The sequence below is a fragment of the Centrocercus urophasianus genome, unplaced genomic scaffold (assembly GCF_019232065.1).
Source record: "Centrocercus urophasianus isolate 14NV4802_14NV808 unplaced genomic scaffold, USGS_Curo_1.0 seq_46, whole genome shotgun sequence".
NCBI lineage: Eukaryota > Metazoa > Chordata > Aves > Galliformes > Phasianidae > Centrocercus > Centrocercus urophasianus.
The window spans coordinates 2226336-2247458 of NW_024885044.1; the positions used below are offsets into that span (position 1 = coordinate 2226336).

At 41.8% G+C, this 21123-nt stretch overlaps 1 protein-coding gene across 1 annotated transcript; it reads left to right on the plus strand.

The window, feature by feature from the left end:
• The first annotated feature begins 9774 nt into the window (after positions 1–9774).
• Positions 9775–20903, plus strand: SPO11 (SPO11 initiator of meiotic double stranded breaks). Its single transcript, XM_042834420.1, has 13 exons — positions 9775–9863; positions 12126–12239; positions 14544–14632; positions 15200–15266; positions 15492–15600; positions 16177–16263; positions 17557–17593; positions 17814–17923; positions 18616–18715; positions 18867–18904; positions 20095–20171; positions 20373–20484; positions 20711–20903. Exons 1-13 carry the CDS (start codon positions 9775–9777, stop codon positions 20828–20830), a joined length of 1149 nt encoding a protein of 382 aa, XP_042690354.1. The 3' UTR covers positions 20831–20903.
• The last annotated feature ends 220 nt before the right edge of the window (positions 20904–21123 follow it).

The following is a 21123-nucleotide window of genomic DNA, read 5'->3' on the forward strand; positions in this document are numbered from 1 at the left end:
CCAAATGTCAAGGAATTTAAAACAAGGTTCTTTTTTTTTCCATTGTCAGAGCTGACATTTATGGGGGAAGGGAGGCGCAGAGGGGCTGTGCAGCTTCCAGCCGACCTCCAATGGCCAGCATTGCTTCTGAATCTTGCTACCTGTGTCATCCACAATGAGATGGAGGGTCTTTTGTGGAATTGTTGCTTGTTCTTTCCATTTAATTTATTCCCAGCTTCTTTTCCCGCTCTTACTGCCCATCTCAGTGTCATCCTGCAGGCATTCAACTAATGGTTGAATGGGAAGAAATGTAAAGAAAAATGTGGCCTACAGATACCTTATGTTACATGCATGCAAGATAAAATATCTGTAGCAGTGCAGTGTGTGTGATAGTGAAGCTGGGAGGTACCTGAAAGAGTAAGAAACCAAAGGATGACAATTTAGTATTTTATATTAGGTTCTTCTGTTGTACTTTAACTGGGGTGTAATTTCGGTAGTTGTTTTGTTGCTGTCATTTGTTTGCTTGTTTGTTTTCCCCCAAGGAATGCCCAAAAAAGGGATCACAATTTTTCCTAATTCTCAGCTGACCCTCGTGCAATGCAGTTCCAGCCCCCACTCCTCCTGCCACGTAACCCCTCCAGCCGAGCACTGCCCAGCGCCTCCACGGCTGCCTCCAGGTGCTCCAGTGCTGCACAGATCCATGGCCTGGCCAGCAAGAGGGGAGCATGGCGGGGCTTCCATGGCTGAACAACTTCTGTCTCTTCTAAATAAATAGAAGAGCTGGTATAAATGAATGTGGATACTCTACTGCTAATCTTGCCAGTTCGTATGAGAGTGCAAGAAGTGAGTACAAAGATGGACTTTTCCTCTCATTGAACTCATTCCGCCTCAGTGCGTTTATAGGCAGCTATAAATTCCTATACCTGGGGAGGCAGTTGGCAAAGCTTACAGCACCGGTTTTATTTTCAGAATTATGATAACAGTATGCATTTGTGCAGCACAGAAATGTTTCTCCAACATGAAGTCAGTTTTCTGATTTTACAGTTATAAAGACTTGAAAAGTTATTGATGATTTCTCAAACGTTCAGCGGAAAGCATTTGTGTTGTGGTGTTTCAGCATGTTTCAGATAACGGAATCGTGGATGGGATGGGTTGTAAAGGACATTTAAGGTCATCTATTTCCAACCCCCCACCATGGGCAGGGACACCAGTTTGAGCAAGTATTAATGCATTTATGCTTAATTATAATGATGAATTACAGTGCTTAATGTATTTATTACACGTGTCTCATGTGAAACAGCGAAACAAATGTTTCATTTCAAAGTCCAAGTTCTCTCGGTTTGAGTCTCCAGCAAAAGACTGAACATTTTGTAACAGAGGGAGAAAAAGGATGGAGACTCTGCTGCTGTCTCATAATGGTGAATTGGTCTGAGCGTGGATGTGACTGGGTGCTGTGCAGGACCTTATAGTGTGCAATAGTTATTCTGTGACCTGAAAAGGGGAAGTTCTTCACAAATCAAGATGAATCTCCATGTTGGTGTGTAAGTTACTGGTTTGTTTTCCCCAGGTCATGCTTTATGAGTGACTCAGTGCATCTGATGTGAGCACAGTGTCCTCTCCTGCTTGGTGCTGCGCTGCTCCTCGCTGTGCCCGTGGAGAATAAGCGCAGCACTGATGTGGCACAGGTTTCTCAAATCAGGAGATGTGCTCAGGGTGTTATGGGAACCTCTCAGGCAGGATTTCTGACCTGGAGTCTGTGGCCGTGAAGGTTGTTTGTTCCCTCAGGTTTTTTTTAAATAAATACTTTAAATCCTCCCAATGCTCAGCTCATCTCTCTTATTCCTTCGTTTTTTACCCTGTTTCTTCCAAGTCGCAGCCTGCAGACTGTACAGTTCTCTTCCTACTTGCCATTTTTTGGTGCTTTCCAGAGTAAGTGTGACATGAAAGGCTTTGGGTAACAGCGCTGTAATCAGTTGTTGGACCAGAATTAAACTTCATGTATTTATTTATTTTTTTTTTTTCCAGGACTCCCTGGGAAGTTTTGCCACAGCTTTTTCCCTCCCCAAGGAGGTGATACAGACCCGTGGCCGTCCCTTCTGTCAGCCCGAGCAGACAGCCTGAATTCCCATCCGTTCCCATGGGCAGACCCACGATTCCCAGAAAACCTCCCTCCAGCTCAGCGCTTCTTAGAAGAGCAGGAATTGCTTCCAAATGCCAGCAGTGCTGTCAGCAGCGGCTCTCGCTGCCTGCACAGATCTGCAGAGATTTGGGTCCTTCCCAGCTGCCCGTGTGGTCTGATTGCCTTCCTCGTGTCAATTATTCAAAGAAGCGCTTGATTGCTAAGATGCTGGTGTGATTTGAGGGCTTATTTCCCTGTGGTAACTGATCTTCTTTGTTTGTTGGCAAAAAGATTCCTGTTCGTAGAAAACGTCTCGTTTCTTTGGCAGGCTCTCTAACATACAAGTGAATGTCATTACATATTCAGATGTGTTTTATGACAGAAATTTTGATATATATTTTGTGACTTCTATAATCAAGAGTCCTTGAAAAGCTCTTTGGAGGCAAAATGACTTTAAAAACTGTAAGACTTATCAACCCGTTCTACTACTTACTCTCCCTTCATTTAACAGCACGATGCCATCAGTTGTTGAATGCAGTTTCTGGAGGCAAGCTTCAACTCCAACCAACCCAGATTTTACAGGTTATATGTACTTTTTTCTATAGAGCTCAACTAGTTTTTAACAGAACAAAGGAGGACATGCAGAAAAATAGCGAGATAATAAATGAGCACTGCCCCAGACTTTTAGAAAGGAACTGTCTCTCTGGGAAGGAGCCAGACCTGTGAGCTGACCGTGCCTGAAGCACAAGCAGGAATTCTCCACCCGAAAGAGGCACTGCTGGCATCAGTTGGATATTTGCTATTTATTAAAATTAATAAGCTAACACCAAAAACGACTGGTTGTTGTGGATGTGTGGATCTGCAGCCTATTTCTGTCTAACAACGCGTGTGATGTCATCGCGGGCGATGACTGAGATGTGAGCTCTGTCAGTCAGAGACTTCAACAGATGTGTTTGCTAATGGTTTTTTTTTTCACTGATTAGGGATGTTTTTAATTATTTACTTAAGCTGATGCAACTTCCTGCGATGAACACAGCCTTGCAGATGTAGAGATGTTCTTAGCCTGTAAGTGATTGTAGTGTGAGCATGTGTTATGTTAGGAAACGCAGTGATGGGTGTTAGTCAATTGCACGAGGACCCAGCTGGAAGTTCCCTGCCTGCTTTACCATTTGGCCATGCAATGCATCTGACATTAAGTGTTATCCTGTAAGAAGAAAGCAAAATGAACAACAACAAAAGCAGCCCTTTTCCCCCTTGCTATGGATATCCATGGACACTGTGCATTTATCTGTGCAGGAGGACTAACCACAACAGCTATTTCTGAATAAACTGTTCCATCATAGTTCCCTGTGTGGATATTCTAGTCTGGAAAAGTCACGGGTCAGCTGGTAAGCTGTTGCAGAATAGCTTGTTCTGCAATAGTAATTCCAGTCAATTTTCCAGTGCAAAAAAGCTTCCAGTCCTTAGCTCCAAACTCCTGTTTGTGCCAGAAGATTTGGTCTGTAGAGAATAGTATAAATTTGTTCTATTCTATTCTTTAAGCACTGAACTGCCTTTGGGATCAGCCAGGGAGAATTTTGTATCATAGGAATTTGTATTTATGTGCACAGATTCTGTAATTTATTAATGAAACTTTTAATTCATACCTCCTAACAGTGAGCTGGATCCCTTTTTGGCTGCAGGATGTCCAGCTCAGCACTTCCCAAAGCCTGGTCCCAAAACAAGGCATAAAGCAGCCTGGAAGAAGATCCCCCAAACCAGGCTCAGGATGGTTGTGGTTTTCATTGCCAACAGCAGTCAACCAAAGCAAAACAAAGCAAAATGTCCAACTTTCTTCCATGCCCAAATATAGAAGGTGGCAGCAGCATCCAGCTAACATTTGAGCTTTCCTGCAGTGGGGAGAAAAGAGTGGTCTACAAATATTTATGCAGCGTGTGAAAGGGCTACAAATGTGCCTGAGAAAAAGGTGCAGAAAAGTCATCAGTGAAGGCCAGTGAATCTTACTGCACCCAACCTGCTCTCATGGCAACCCGGTGTGAGTGCTTTGGTTCGATTCCTGTGTATGTTTGAATCGTGTTTTCACCTCTCCTCCAGTGAAAACAAACAAACAAACAAAACCCAGCAAACCAACGCCTGTGTGCTGTTTGATATTTGACATATTCTGTATGAGCCTCAGGACCCTCCAAAGGGAAGGGTTGCTTTTAGTCCAAATTGCATCACAGTGCCCCTGGCATTTTTGTGGTGCAGGCCAATTAACCTTAGCAACTGAAATTAAAATCTCCAAATGCATTTTGAATAGTGACATAGAGCTGATTTTAATCTAGGCTTTCAAAAACGAGGCAGGAATGTGTTAATCACCCGGCCCTCCCTTCTCGTTATTCACATGGCCCAGGGTCCTCGGTGTCAGAGCAGGCTCCCACTCACCCTCTTACTTCACTTTCCCCAGGCGTTATTAAATACTTAGTAACAAAGCTCTGAAGTCCATCCTGAGATTTACCTGTTGGCATAAACCTGAGGCCGTGACAGCAGCGGTGCAGCTTTCACTGAAATGAAAGAACAGGTTTTGGCACAAGTACTTTTAATGTACAGCAGCTGGCAATTTTGGGCTTAAGGAGCAAAATCACACCTGAGTTCTCGTGCTCTCGAGAACTTTGCCAACAAAAGGAGAATAAAAAATAAACATTTTACCTTTTTCCTAATCCAGAAGAAATGGTGCAGCTGTTTCCAAGAATATGTTCTATTGACCATGATGTTCACACTGTCACATCGACACTGGAACAGAAGACATTCTTGCTTTCCAGTTACATTTTAGCACAAATGTCTTTCTTTTTTTTTTTTTTTTGTTTCAACATATTTTCCCTCTAACACATTTTTTCAATCATCAGAATTTTTCCTAATAACATGTTTATTCAACGCTCAGCTAAACCAGATTCGGAATTTGACAAGTATATAAATGTTTACAAATCGATCCATTAAATGCACTTGCTGCTTCTAGGGGATGATGTGCAGCCACCTGAACACTGCTGCTGTTGGCAGAGGGTTTGGCAGAGCCCAGCTGGTCAGACAGCAGGGCTGGCTGCTGCTGGGGGCTGCGAGGAGGGTGGAGGGAGCTGCCAGCCCCCCGCAGTCCCTCGCCATTCGGATCTTGTTATCTTTTTAGCTGACACGTGGACGCTTCAGCCCAAATTCTCATTTTACTCCTAGCAGTGGAGAATGTGGTAACAGGTAAACGTGAGGTGTTGATTTCTGTTAGAAGCAGACAGGTGTTCATGCAGAAGGTGGTGCTGTTAATTTGCTTGATTCTTTCGTAGTTCAGCACTCACGGGATTTTGATACAGAAGGCGACAGATGAAGAGTTTGATGTTTATATTTGTTTCTTGTGTGTGAGAGACCAGTAGGTTATTCAACAGCAGGGCAGTCTTTGTGTTTTATTCCAGCTGAGTCACTTCCACAGAGGTTTGGATGTTTCAAAATATCTTCTCACTTTATATTCCCTCCCAACATGCTCTTCAAAGGAATAATAAAAGCAGTAGAACGTCCAAGTTCCCAGTACAGAATACTATTCTTATTTCCATGTAACTTTTGCAAGTCCTTGAGCTGCTACAGCTGATTTCCTTTGAAATTCATGTACTTTTGTTTTTACGGTTTGCAGTTACATCCTTGCAGCAGTTTTAAACAGGGAAGTTGGTGCAGTGATTTGGATTCCAGAGAGAGAATCCCTCAATATTCTGGAGTCTCGGACTCAGGGCAGTTTGGAGACCAGTGAAGGACTGAAATATAAGGTTGATAGAGCTGGTGAAGCTCAAACTTCTCAGCACATAAAGTTTGTCTATTTGAGTGCTCAGACGTAATTCTGTTTGCAGCTTAATTATTGTCAATGAAGTTCTCATGGCGTTTATGCTGAATTGGGAAAAGACATTCTTTTATTTAGTTCACTTGGTGTTTCTTTGTCTCAGATAGCTGTCCTGCTGCCTAAAATAAATTATTGCTCCTAAAAGCACGAGGGAATGTTGGATCCCTGTAAGAGAAGCTAGATGAAAATCACTTTTCCTTTTTAAGAAAGGCCTGCTGGAGTTTGCTTCTAAAAAACTAAACAACAGGAAGAGATGGTAACAAAAATCCCCACTTGCTCTCATGGTGATTTGGTTCTCTGCAGGACAGATTGCTGCAGGTGTTTCTCCCTCCATAGCAGGTAAATTGAAAACATCTAAGCTCTTCTTTTCTTTTTTTTTTGTTTCTTCAAAACCCAAACGCATCGGTTGGAAGGGGCTGTCCCCTTTGAGGTTGTTAGCTGTTAGCAGAGAATGACCATTCTTCTCTTTTTTCCCTTCTTCCTTCAGGCTTCGCTCATTAGAAGATCAGTTACGTTCAGTGTAGCTGGCAGATGATACATCTGGCACCTGTTACATCCTAACTCTGCACAGTAAGATCTGCTGGCCCACAGAATGTCCGTCCTTCCAGCAATTGTCCAGACCACAGCCAAGGGAGGCAGCAAGAGACTGAAGCTAGCTGGAACATAGTAGGCATTAAGGCAAGCTCTTAAATGGCCAGTGGGGATTTTGTTTTTCCTATTCTCACTGCAGTGTTTCAGCTTTCATCTGTCTCCTTGAGACTCTTTGCTGATCCAAACGCTTCTGCTTGCCCTGAATCACTACAGTTTGGAGAGGTTTGTCTTTGTTTTAGGTGTGAGTGAGGTGCTGGATTTCCCATGCTATTTCATGTTAACTCAAAATAAACCTGTCAGATCCATAGGTTGCCAGCCAGTCCACTGAAAGAGGTAAGGACAGACCTTTGGTGAGAAATACGTACCTCTGCAATCGTGTGAGCTGAATGTAGGCGACTAGCTGCACGTAAAAACAGAAAGCACCTTTTGATGCAACAAAGAAAAGGAAATAACATGAGTTTATTTATTCTACTGATGCGGTGATTTGTGTAGGAAACGTTAGTATCCAGCAGTTTAATATCTTGGCACTAAGATACATGCACATTTGTGCTCTGTGCTGCTCTTTTATCTGTAGCATGTACTGACTGCAGTAGTTTTTGATCCAGACAGGCTCTTCCTCTGCAGTTACAGAACATTCTTGGAAGTCGACATCAGACCTCTCGTACAGACTATCTCATAGCAGAGCTCCCCTCACGATTGCTCTGAAAAGAGCACATGTGTGTAACAAATAGGCAGCCTTATGGGAATTACTGGGAAACGGCTGTCTTATAAAACAAACGTTTACTTTTCTGTGTTACCATTTTTTATCCAAGCTGTGAAATTACAGGGTAGAACTTAACAGCTTCAGAGCAGCACTGTTCTGTGTGCCATCTGTGGTGCCCTCTGCTGCACATCTCTGTAGGAGCAAGCCAAGTGTGCATGCTGCTGCATTCCTCACACTGCTCTTTTTCACATCTGAACATTTAATAATGGTTTATGATTAGTTTTCCTGGTCCTTTTCCCTCTAACACACATAAAAATGCATTCTGCATTTAAAATTGAAATGCTTTCAAAAAAAAAAAAAAAAAATTAAGGAGAACTTATGGAGTGAAAATGAATAATTAAACAGGGCTTTCAGAAGTAAACCTGCTAGTTCTATTACTGATTGTTGTTCATTTATTATCCTGGATACTAGCTTATTTGTTTACAAATACTTACGTATTTATACACATATATTTAGTTTCTTTTCTGTTAATTCTGATGTAAGCACTGAGAATCTTGGTCCTGCTTTTTTTCTAATTGCTGTTTGCTGTTATGGGGAAGGGACAAGTCATTAAATTATCTTCTCTCATGTAGATATATATCGCTTTGTTTGCAATCCATCCCTAGGAGCAGGGTATTGTGTTGTCAGTTCTACATCAAACAAAAATCTGTTGATTTTGATGTTGAATTGTTGGAAAGAACTACGGAGTTTTTACGTAAATATTTCCGGAGTGATCTCAAGGTACCTAAAGGCCAAAAGACTGAACATGAAAGAACTGAAAATTTCTATTCATTATTTCCCCTTTCTTCTGCTTGCCTCTGCTAACTGGAGCACCTTGTGTTCGAATCTTAATGGCCTGGGGCCTTCCTCAGATCAGTCAATCCACGATTCTTTTAATTACCTACTCAGGATGGATTTGGACTGCTTACTCTCATGAGTACCAGAAAAGAAACTTCATAGGCAGGAGCCAATGGAGCAACAGCAACAACCTGCTGTCTCCAACATTTTATGCCCCTTGTTGTCTGCCTGCTAACAACAAGCCTAAGCATGGCGACTTTGGAAGTGCTGCTGGCAGTGAGCTCGGCACAGCACAGCTTCCAGTGTTGCTGCCTGCTGTGCACAAAATGCAGTTGTTATCAGCGCTGAGCTCACTACTATTTTCTCCAGAAAGATATTTATCTCCTGAGTAACTACTAATATTCACAGAATGACTGTTTTCAGTCAGTCAATTGCTCTGATACAGTTAGGAGCTTAAAAATCCTTGGCCTACCGTAGCTGTAGAGGTGAGAGCTGTGTAAATCCCCAGACGTGGCTTTGCATTACAGCAGAGCTGCAGTGGGGGGTCCCTGTACTGTGCATTCAGAAACCATGGAGCAGAAAGAGCATGCGGCTCATCCTGGGCACTGCAGCACGACTGCACTGAGCAGAAGATGGGCGCACGCTGCTCTGCTGTTCTGCTGCCCCAGAAGTTCTGCATCTTCTCTCGAAGCTCATGATGTCTTCTGAATTTCTGGCAGGAAAGAGGCAAATATCTGAAGAAAAAAGGTACGAAATGCACCAAGATAATAAAGACACGTGGGGTTTCCTTTCAAATTCACAGTTTAGCTGTGTGTTGTCCATTTTGAAGCGATGCCCTCCGGCCGAGGGTTCCACATGAATCACACATGGCCCATTGCAGCCAAAAGTCTGACAATATTCAGCATTTTTTTTTCCTTAAAGCTCAGCTTCCAACACTGCAGGTTGAGTATTTCTTCTGAACATGAGTTTTTAACAGTGCATTGAGAAAAACATGAAAACATATCCCAACTCTATTCTAAATCCTCTGAACAGTGAAGGCGAGTTATAAAATTAGTATTAAATAAAGCTGTATTTCATTTAGAGAAAGGAAACTGACTTCTCAGCTTGGCACTGGGGCTTTCAGCTTTCTTCCAGCTACTGAGAGCAATCAGGAAGAGACTTTTGGTGCTGGAGGAAGAAAGAAATCACTGGTTGCTCAGGAAGGGTGAGAAAAGTGTTGATGAGCCGTGCCGCCATTTTGTGCTCAATGGTTTCACTGATCGCAGTGCCTGCAGGGATCTGGGTGCTGCAGGGCTTTGCTTAAACAGCTGCTGAGGTACAGCAACCCTGAAGATCGATTTTGGTTTCAGTTGCTAACGCAGTCAGTCAGTCCTGGTCAGTCAGGCAGTCAGTTGCAGCCGGTCAGTGGGTCTGTCAGTCTGTGGGTCAGTCTGTGGGTCAGTCGGTCAGGGCGGGAAAGGCTGCATCCATTGGGAAGGGTGGGGCCAACTCCCCCTTTGGAAAGGGCGGGAAAAGTCCTCAGTCAGTCAGGAAAAGCCGTTCTTCAACTCAAGCTCTGCAGCAAATGTCTGCTTTCCCTGAGCAGCTACCCCTGCAGTTTCTCTTTACGTCCCAAAGTAGCCTTTCCTAACCTGGCAGTCTCTTTAAAACAGCTCCAACCCTTCCAGGGAGGTTGGGTGTGCAGTGCCCGCCATGGAGGAGCGCGGTGCTGAGGCGCTGCCTGGGCACAAGGATGGCTGTGAGGAAACCAGAGCGTCGGCTCACGGCAGCGACGTCCCTAGGTAACAGCTGGGAAATGCTGCACTTGTGCTCTTTCCATGGTAGGAGTTAAGTTGGAAGTGCCTGTGCAAAGGTGAGAAACACTGTGCTGCTGTGACATGGGAAAGAGCGGCTCTCACACTGTCCCAGCGCAGATGGGTTTCCTCAGACTTCCCAGCAGATCTGTAGGTACAGACAGCAGTGCAGCAAACAGTGACAGCAAACACATTGAGTGTCATCACGAAATGACAGACAGGGAGCATCGCAGGGCTATCTTAAGAGGAAAAGGATAATAATCATAATATTGGAGAGCTCTTGGTCTCTGTGGCAGGGCATGGGGAATGCGTGCTTCTAGCATTCAGTTTGCAGCTCCGGGGCTTGGAGTGCATTGCTTTATCACTGCGCAGATACTTACTGGTAACTGTTTCTGTATAGTCATGTTACACTTACTTGCTGTGCTACGAAATGAGTCTTATATGCTCCTAATGTTCAAGATCACTGCCTGTGCTGTGCGGAAGCTGTGTCCATTCACACTGTTAGAAATGCTGTGTGGCACAGTGCTGCCCTCAGCTCCGTCGCAGCGTTAGCTAAACCGTGGGGAACGTCATGCAGGCACACTTGGTCAGCACTGCATGTTTGCTTATGAAAACTCGGCTTATCTCTGCGAAGGGAGAGGGAATATCAGCAAGGGGTACAAATAGAATTGCTGTCCTCTTCTTTATATTTTGTTGCAATTACAGCTTGCGTTGGCCAAGCACTGAGAAACGGGTGGGAACAGCAGCCTGGGCTTTCACGTTCATGAAGTGCAAATGGAATATTCGGACAGTGACAGTGAACAGAACCACGTGAATATGTAAAATACTTACAAGAATCAGAGCAATGACGTGGCTTAGATTTACCACCAACCCAACCATTCATTCATCCATCTGCTTATACATATTGTTGTTATCTTCAACTCTAGTTTTTGCTAACTTGCTCTGCACCTTAGCCTTTCTATTTTGCTGTCACCCTTCACTGCGTTACATAGTTTAGCTTACCATCTGGCCATTCCCTCTACTTTACAGAACTGCTATTTTGGATAATGTGCAATAGGTAGGACGTTATGTTGAAGGAACAGACCATGAGTCTGGAAGTCAGGAAATCTTGTCTCTCTGTGATCAAATTTAATCTTATTGGACAAAAAAATCAGCACTACTAGTAGGTTTGTGCTATATACAGATACTACAATGAATAATTTAAAAGAAAAGATTAATACTTCCCAGAAATCGTTCCCAAAGAATGAGAATCTTGACTTAGCAAAACAATGGGGAAGTGCAAGTTGAGTCACAAAGTGGAAGAAATGTATTTAGATGACAGAAGAGAACTTTAATGACACCCCACTGTTGTTTAGGGACACATAGCGAGGTTTAAAACATTATTCTTACTGGTTTTGTAACGGTAGGATAATTAGTGTGGTCTACACTACTTGTCTTTGTGTGTTACTTACTGACAAAATAGGTCTTTGCTGATACTGGTGCTAATGTAAGTTTTTGTTTGCTTGTTGTTTTTGGTTTTCTACTCTTCAATCCCACCTACGCTTATGATGGCATTTAACAGAGTTGTAATGGTAAGGATAGCTGAAATGTTGGTGTCAGATTGCTTATGAAAATAAAGAGCATCTGTCATAACACTCAGAGCAGCCTAAAGTTTGGATGTAATGCGTCTGCTTGCAAGGTTACTTGGCCTTTTTAGGTGAAAGATGCAGGTTCTGTTCTCTACATCTGTTGAGACCAAGCCCTCGTATAATTAAAACCCTTAACAGTTTGTTTAGGGCAACAGATCAGAAGGTCAATGTGCAGGGCTACAACAGGAAGTATTTGTTCTGTTGAACTTTTTTTCTGAATTCACAGCATTTAAAAACAACTTAGCACAAATCACAGCCAAGGCCAATATTACATCATTTGAAGTAAAACATTAATCATGAATCAGAAACCAGCCAGCTGCTCTGAAAGCTCAGCTGGTGAAAAATCCACTGGTTTTAGGGTTGAATAGAAATGTACTTTTAATTGTGCTCTCAGTCATGAGTCTGGAATGGAAAGTCAAATCTTACATGGAAACTAAGGAGAAGGACATGCAAAAACAAAGAAGGCTTTGAAATGTGTATATATACAAATATGTGTGTGTGTGTACATGCCTGAAGAAGTTTTGAATTAAGTGATTTCTGGAAGGATGAGGATAGATTATCGAAATGCAAAGTAGAACTGTGTTAAATTATATGAACTGCTTAACTGTTTTCTTTCTTTCAGTTCTGAAGTTCTTGAAGCAATAGAAAACGTTATTCTAGATGTGCTTAAAAGTTTGGCCAAAAAACAAGCACCTGTTCTCACACTGGCTAATAGATCAGATTGGAGGAACGTAGAGTAAGTACCGTGTGTTTTGAAGTCTTGCCTTACATGAATACATATGGCACAAATGCAATGCTTTTATAACTTCCACAAAAGTTGAACTGACGTCATTCTATCAGAATCAGTAATTCAGCTTCTTGAAAAACTGCTGTACAAAGGCAAAGTGACACATGAGCAGACATCGTGCATTAACTGAAGAGCAGGCCATAGCATAAAGGAGAATGTAAAATTCCGTAGAAAGAATGAGAAAGAAAAGAAGTCCTATAGCCAGATATGTTCTAGATGCAGTAGAAAACAGAAATAGTACGTTGTGTTTGATTAAACTAAAAGCAAAACTGTTTTAGACTGGAAACTCTCACTCACAATTTTACTTACCAATCCATTTGCAGTGCTTTCTCTCTTTCTTTTTTTCTCTGCTTGTCCTCATGGTACCTTATTTCTTCAAATGGTAGCAGTAAGTTTGTCCTCCTTTTATCCTTCAAAGAAGGTGGTTGCCAGCTCCTACCGTTCTCTTACTCCCATGCTGTGTCCATGCACTATCTTAAGTCCATTATTTGCCAAATAAAGTAAAACCAGATTCTGCAGTGTTATCTAAATTTCAGATCTCATGCCAGCTTACATAGGCAGGAGCAGAGAAAGAACAACCCATCCTTTATACCACAGCTTTGTAGAAGTCCATGCAGCAGTACTTTTCCAAGGCATGAAATTCAACTGAGAATGAGAAATCCATTACTTTTTATAGCATGAAAACAAAAGGATAAAGGAAGGCATGGATCTGCTCCTTATCTTGTAATAGCTTTGGGCACCCATGAGCTGAAGGATATTTAGATCAATCTGACTGCAGAGGTCCTTGTAAGTGGACACGTTACAAACACTGGAGGTTGAGAAAGCATAGCAGACCTTCCATGCATTACACCTCAGTGGAATACTCACTTAATGAGAACAATAAATTTCTGTCCATCAAAGAAGTGAAGGTCCCAAAGGCAATTAGCTAACTGAAACGCTTGCATGCCCCAGTGAATGCAGTGGTTGGTGTCCTGATGGCTTGACAACGAATGTTTTACTTCAATGGCTGTAAAATGAAAATATTATAACAAAGCTTTGCCATCTTTGGCAGTCTCAGGGGAACGGCCATTCTGGGCCGGGAAAACAAATATGGGGTGTAATTTGCTATCAGAACACACAGAGGGAAAACATCCAAATGAAAACGGCATCACAGTTTGTTAAAAATAAGACACGTCAATCAAATTCAAAAAGCTGAACCATTATTTATGGTGGAGAAATGGAAACTTGCATAGGCATTCCATTGAGTGAAAACATTTGTAGATACCCAGAGAGAGATTTACCTGGGAATGAGGTCAACCTATGAGAATGCCAGGCCTAAAGCAGGATGTGTGCTTCACAGAAAGCTACTCTGCAGGGAACTCTGCAAGGCCAGGAAGGACAGCTGGGTGCAGGCTGTCAAGCTAGGCTGAGCCTTCCTTGTGAGCCATGTGTGAGGGCTGTGGGGTTGGTTCTTAGGCAGGGTGTTCTCTAGAAGAAGTGTTCCTAGTGACCTTATTGGAGCACAGAGGTGACTGCTGCTCCGTGCAGATCTGATGCAGGCAGCAGGCAGCAAAAAGCGCGCAGCCTCAGTGCTGCAACACGCTGCAGTGAGTGCCGAGCACAGGGAGCTGCTGCTGCACTGGTTGTGCTCTGCCACCCAAAGGATGCGAGGAGCAAAGGAAGGCTTCGAGAAACTTGATGTGGTTTTGTATCAAACGATGGTCACCTCACCATCAGTGCTTTTAAAAAGCACCTGAGGAGTTCTAAAGCGGAAGCGAGTGCTGTGTAGGCAGGCTGCCGTACCTGAGGGCACTGCAGGGAAACGCTGCAAAGAAAACGCTGTCTCTTCTGAAGAGATCCTTCAGATACAAAATGAAATGGTGCAGATCATTTAGGTGGGACAGCTGTTCAGAGAATAGGGTGCCCCACATTTTTCTTTCCAAAAGTTCCAAGAATGAAATCGAGTTGAGTTATTCTGATAATAATTTGAGGGTGCAAATTGGATCATACAATTGTAAAATCAAATAATTGCGCTTTCTCATACATTGTACATCAGAAAATTACTGCATGTTAGACTTGAAGTGAATACTAACAATGAATGACATTTTTTTTCCTTTATTTGTTTGTTTGCTGCTAGTCTATCATGTCTGAAAATAGAACAAGCATCTTTGACTTTAGGAGAGGGCTCTCAGTCTGAGCAATCTGGGATAAAATCGTTTACATATCCTTACTTGTAAGCTGACAGTTCTATTGCATTTGTTTGCTATGTGTCAGATTTAAAGATTCTGTAGGTCTACAAATGATTCCTCGTTCCACTACCAAACAAATCAGAAGCGACTGCCCTGCAACAGCACCCAAGTTTGGTAAGTTCCAAAGTTGAATTCTTAATTTTTTTTGTTGTATTTTAGTTTGAAACCTTGTAAAAGACATAAATTATGCCTTGTGTGCTACAAGACTAACAAAACTGATACTAATAAGAAGCCCTTCAGCTTTTCTCTGTTGCGTTATAGTGTTGTTACAGTTTCTGTGGTGCCTGACTGAATGTCAGATTGAAGCATATTCGCAAAGTCTACAAGTAAAAACATCCCCCTCCTCCAAAAAGCCAGCTGGGAAAGGAATCTTGGAGTACAGACAATAAGCCACTTTCCTTTTCCAGAGCAGGCAATGAATTTCTTCGTCTGGACAGCAGGACATGTGTTCCCTCACTCAGCTCCTTCATATGCACTTTTCTCTAGCTGCTAGAAATTACTGGGTCCACTGGTTGGTGCTATCTCTCAGTATTTCACACCATGTTAAAATACATGCACAGGCTGTGTTCATGCTTCACTGTTTTACTGTATGAGACACAAATATCGGTCAACATAAATACAAATGATTGCATGTGCATTTCTGAGCACTGACAACAATGGATTTGTTATGCATTTTTTCAGCTATGATGCTCAAAATGTTATCGATGATCTATAAGATGGTGCAGAGCAATTCGTACGCAACTAAAAGGTAATGTGACATTTCTGTCACTTCAGGTGCAGTTGTATTTTAGGAGCGCTGCTGGGGAAGCAGAGTGGGGTGCAAATCTTTCAGATAACAGATTTCTCTGTGGGAAATCTTTCCAGTGGTTTGATTACCCATGCCTTCAGCTGAGTGTTACTCTGTATTCTGACAGCCTGTTAGCTTTTTCAGTATTGTAACTCATATTGTAATTACATGTTTTGGTCTTGACAGAGATATATACTACTCAGATACACTCCTGTTCGGTAGCCAGAGAGTTGTGGACGATTTAATCAATGAAATCTCTTGCATGCTTCAGATACCTCGAAGAAGTCTGCACATTGTAAGTGGCTTATGATTACTGCTTTTATTCTGTAATCATTTCCAAATCATATGGGCAGTGTGTGAAGCTGAAATGTCAACAACACCTGATTAAGTTCTACCGTAACATTTGAAAGGTTCCTGTTTTCAGAGAAAATTCATACAGTTTGCTTGCTTCCAAGAGTGGCACAAAGTGCTAGCCAAGATCACAAGGCCTTTTGTATTACCTGGGAAGGCAGTGCAGAGTGCAAGGCATCTGCTTTGCAGTTTATACTGAGATGACTTCCTAGCGTGGGGTTTAAGTGGAAGTTTCGAGTGAGTCAGACATACAGCCATCTGAATTTCCTGCATCTCATGCTTTACAAGAATTATTTTGTATACACAAATGCAGTTGTTTCTGTACTTTATTGCAAATCCACCTTTATATCCATGGTGTCAACAACGTTGCTGTGTGTTTTAAGAGGTTGATGGCTGCCGATAGCAGCTTGTTACCAGTTGGAATGTTTTCCAGAGGTTTCTTGGTTTGCCCATTCAGTAACAGTAACATAAAAGCACATTATTTCCAATTTACTCTATGCAACTTTTTATTTTTTTTCAGCTGTCTACCAGTAAAGGTTTTGTTGCCGGTAATTTAAGTTACACTGAGGAAGATGGTACAAAAGTGAATTGTACCAGTGGTGCAACAGTACGTATTAAATAACTAACAGTAATTAGAATACATAGAACAGTTGCATTTGGAAGGAACCCACATAGATCAACTACCTCTGTGTGATACCCTGCACTTCATGTAGCTCAGGTTGCTCCATTTATTAAACTAACTGACACTCACCCTCTCTAACTTCTTTAGTGGCAACAAAACAGAAAAAAGAATAAACTGAGCCATCACAGTAAGAGGAGTAATTATCTTCTGGGCCCAAACTATGTTCCCATTTACACAAGTTTGATAGTAATGCCCTATTAGCATAAGAGGTAATATTCTCATCGTGTGCCCAATGATGTACAAGCAAAGATCTGCGAATGTAACATCAGGATATTTAGTCTCAGAATATCACTAATACAGGACTTACAAGCATTAGAAGGGCTTGTATTATCAACTGATGTTATCAGAGGTGATACTGAGCTACAGAGAAGTCTATAACCATAGCTGTATAAGCAGCCAGGAATTGCTGATTGCTGTCGCTGTTCAGGTTATGAAAGTGGAAGCAGAACTGTGACTGCTGACTGCTGTCACCATTTCCTGACAGATGTGCTCGTTGTAAGCTTAATCTGGCGACTTCCAAATGGAAAGATTGCTTCAGCTGCCCATCATGCTTTGTTTTTAAGCAAAGTGTAAAGGCCCCCGTTGTTAATACTCTTCTACAGCTCTTCATAGTTTTATTTGTTGGCACCAGAGGTGATTTAGCAGTCAGAAATAAAAACAGACCACACACTTCAATATAGACACGTTCTTTTGCCAAGTTCTTCCTCCAGTCCCTGCTCTGTTATCCATATGCTTGCCAGATTGACCCAATCCTGATACGAGATGTAAACATTGCTGTGCCTTAAACTGCTGCAGCAATATAGTTATAAAAGCAGGTTACAGGTTAATAAAAGAAAGGATTAAATGGTCTTCCAAAGAGAAAGCCCAAACGCTTTAAACCTGGATTAAATTTGCAATCTTAAATTGGCACCGAGCTGACCTTTCTTCTGGCTAAAAGAGATGTGAAATGAATCAGGACATTGTTTTCTCTGTACAGCCCATGCAAAGGGCTGAGCTGCAGCAGTAGCACAGATGCACTTCAGAAAAGTGTGCAGTAGAGCAGGATACGAAAGGTTGAATGTACTTACAAAGCAGGGAAAGTGTCAAGGCTGATCTTGTATATTAGGAGATGAATGGTTGTTTTAGGATGTAATGGTGTCCTTCATTACCTAATGTTGTTATTTTAAAACATATCCTTTTCTCTATCATAAATTATTGGTTTGGTTTTTATTGTTTTAGGCAGTTACCGTGCCATCTAACGTTCAAGGAATTAAAAGTATCCTTTGAGCAGAAACTCTCAGTGTGGACTGAAAAAATAAAGTAAAAACAAAGAATATTCCAAGTTAAACAATGTTCTGGTAATTTTTTCTCTGCCTGTTGGCTCCAGAATTGAGTCAAGAGCTGCTTTTGGCTCCAGAATAAGTATTTTAGAACATTCAGATTGAATGGGTTGCTGTGATGGATTGTCTTACGTGCAGGTAGCCTTAACATTAAAGATCTATACTCACGTGCCAAATTCATATTAATTGTAGAAAAAGATGCAACCTTCCAGAGACTCCTGGATGATGAGTTCTGCATTAAATTGGCCCCATGTATAATGATTACGGTATGAGTTTACATTTCGTCTTGCTGTTAGACATCAGAATTTACAAGGTACCTCAGCCTCATAACGCTGCTCAAACTTGGCCAAAAGGCAGTAATAAGACAGTGTGCCTTAGCATCTTGGTACTGTTTTATTGTAGTGGTAATGAAAACACAAAATGAACATCGTGGAGATTTGTTTCCTCCAGCCATCCTCTCAGAGCCTGGAAGCTGATCAAACTCATCCGGGTGCTGCAAAGTCACACAAGGCCCCGCTGTTGTTCTCCATGCTCCTAAACTTTGCAAGCCCAAGTGAAATCAAACTGTTTGATTTTTGGATCTCATTGAAAGATTTACGCAGCTTGCACAAGAAATTAATTCATCAGTTGATTAAGAACCGGAGGGATGTGTAAATATCCACACCTACCTTTTCTGGGACCAGCAGTGAGGAAGAGCCTTGGGCCCCTGTCTAAGACGGAGAAGCACTTATACTCTGTAGCACACCGTATGCACCTTGTTTTACATTGTTTCCTTAGTGCTACAAATGCTTTTGAGAAGGAAAAAAAGCAGCCTTTTCCTTTTAATGCTTAAGGCCTATTGGAGAAATTTTCCTGCAGGCGTTTTGTTTGCAAGTTTTAATTGGCAAATGTAAGCATATATGTAGCCAGATGTTGTTTTAATTAATTTAAATCTGTCTGCTTTATTTTGTTTCCTTAGGGAAGAGGCATACCAGATCTTAACACACGACTTCTGGTCAGAAAGCTCTGGGATACATTTCAAATCCCTATTTTCACCCTTGTGGATGCAGATCCACATGGTAGGTCTCTCTAATAGAAGAAGAAAGCAAGATTTACCTTAATTCTCATTTTGCACTGTTATGCCATAAAAGTGAATTGTTAATGCAGTCTTCATAAGCATTCCCAGTGTGAAGATAACAGATACCTGACAATTGGTGTTCTTGAACCTAGGTGTGGAAATAATGTGTATCTACAAATATGGATCTGTGGTGAGTATCATTTCCCACTCGAATACATTGATCTGAATTCAGCCTTGAAGTTTGGATGCATGACGAGTTAGAATGGTTACTACCTCTCCCTATTTTCTTTAAACACAGGCATCATTTTTAGGCCTTTGTATCTGCAAGAAGAGCTTCTTCCTGTAACAAACAGAAATTGGATAACAATGTCAGGTGTTTCGTTTAACTGTATCTCAGTTTCTTCCTGCTACGCAGGCAGTTCTCAGGAAATCCAAATGGAAAAGTATTTTCCAGTTTGCTTTGTTTCTGCCATGGAAGACAAATGATGGCTGGAAGAAGCTGGGGAGGAAAAGGACATAACTTGTGAGATAGGTGAACAGCACGGTCCTCCAAGGAATCGTGTTGTGTTGGTGAAGGTTTTGGTTTGGGGTGAGCATTTGTGTTTGGATACATATTTTAATGTGGAATATTATGGAGGAAAAGGCAAGGGTAACAAGTAGGGGCACTGCATTACATCACTAAAAGAATAGGTCCAGAAAGACAATATGGAAGGCAGGCAGGTAGCAGAGAGAAAGAGGGAGATGGAGGAAGAACATCTAAAGAAAATGAACAAAGAAACAAACCCCACCTTCTGGAAATAGTCATGGCTGATGTCCAGGCTCAAGAATATGTCATAACACATGCCTCAGGGACCCCAGTGGAGACAGAACTCGTGTTTTCAGGTGATCTGCCAGGATTTTAGCTCTGCCAGCAATGTGTGTAAACTGAGAGAACAGCATTTTCCAGGATTAAAATAGATTATTGGGTTTCTGATAATCTTACACAGCAAAATTCACTGATTATATATAATGTGATGCTCGTAGCAGGGAATATCAGGAATTTCCAGTCGTAGTTGTCACTGCTTCTCTTGGCTTCAGTTTTGTTTGGCAATCAAACTCAGGCTGACTGCAAACAAACAAACAAAAACCACAAGATAAAAAGAACAGAATGCACCAATCTAGAATCTTTCATGGCTGAAGGTGGCAAGCCATAAAAGAGAAACTGTTCTCAGCAATGGGGTGTGGTAAGTTCCAGTTGCACTGTTTCCTCCTCTAAAGTTCTGATAGTGAAAAGAGCCAACCAACCCTGTTATGCAACCTGACTGTAGCCAAGAAATGCTTCTATCTCAAAGGATTTAACTAAAAGTCCCTGAATGTTACAGCTGGCTTTTCTTATTCCAGTCAATGTCTTTTGAGGCTCACCAGCTCACCGTCCCATGCATAAAGTGGCTTGGTCTCCTTCCGTCTGATCTCAAGAGGTTAGTGATTTCCCAGAAGGAATGAAACTTTCATAGACAGTAAATAAAATCTGACTAAATTCATCAAACGAACAAAGCCACAGTAACAAAACCAACATGCAACACTTGAATCCAATATTGTTTGCTGTTTGCAAAGAAGTAACTGGAAATCAGTGTTTCTGAAATATATGAGAAAATGTAATAACTTTATTTGCTTTTCAGATTAAACATACGGGCAGATGTCCTGATTCCATTTACGAAGCAAGACCAGAACAAGTTAACAAGTCTACAAAAGAGGCCTTACATTGCTTGTCAGCCAGCGTGGAAAAAGGAGGTCTGTACAAACATATCTCCTATTTCTTACTTCCACAGGGCAAATCCTGCCACCTGCAGCCCTGTTCCTTCTTATTCTTATAAACTCTCAGTATAGCAGAAAGCTTTTGCAACTGCAAAAAAAAAAAAAAAAGGGGCACGATTGAGAAAGTCCATGTCTACCCCTGGGTCTGGGTCTGGTGGTTACAGCATCACAAATTAATTAGTTCCTTTTTTATTTCTTTTAGCTGGAAATTATGGCAGCATCTAAAATGAAGGCTGAAATCCAAGTTCTAACTTCTCTTTCATCAGATTATCTTTCCAGAGTGTATTTACCAAACAAATTGCAATTTAGTGGATGGATATGAATGCCTATTTGCAAATGGGCTGTTTTTCTTCATATTGATTTGTTTTCTTGACTAAGAGAAAAACAGAGAAGCATGGGAGTGTGTATCAGCATCTTGCTCGGCTTACTGTAACTAGATTAGGATTGTCTCTTCTTTGTATTTCAAGCTGTAAAAGGAATCACAACTCTTACAGAGTACAGTTTGTTCCACTCTGCCTTCAGCACTGCACTGTTCCTTCCGCCCAGGGAACGCTGTTAGAGATGGCAGCTAGGATCGGATCGAGGAACTGTTTTGTCTGCTGTCTCAAAGCAGAC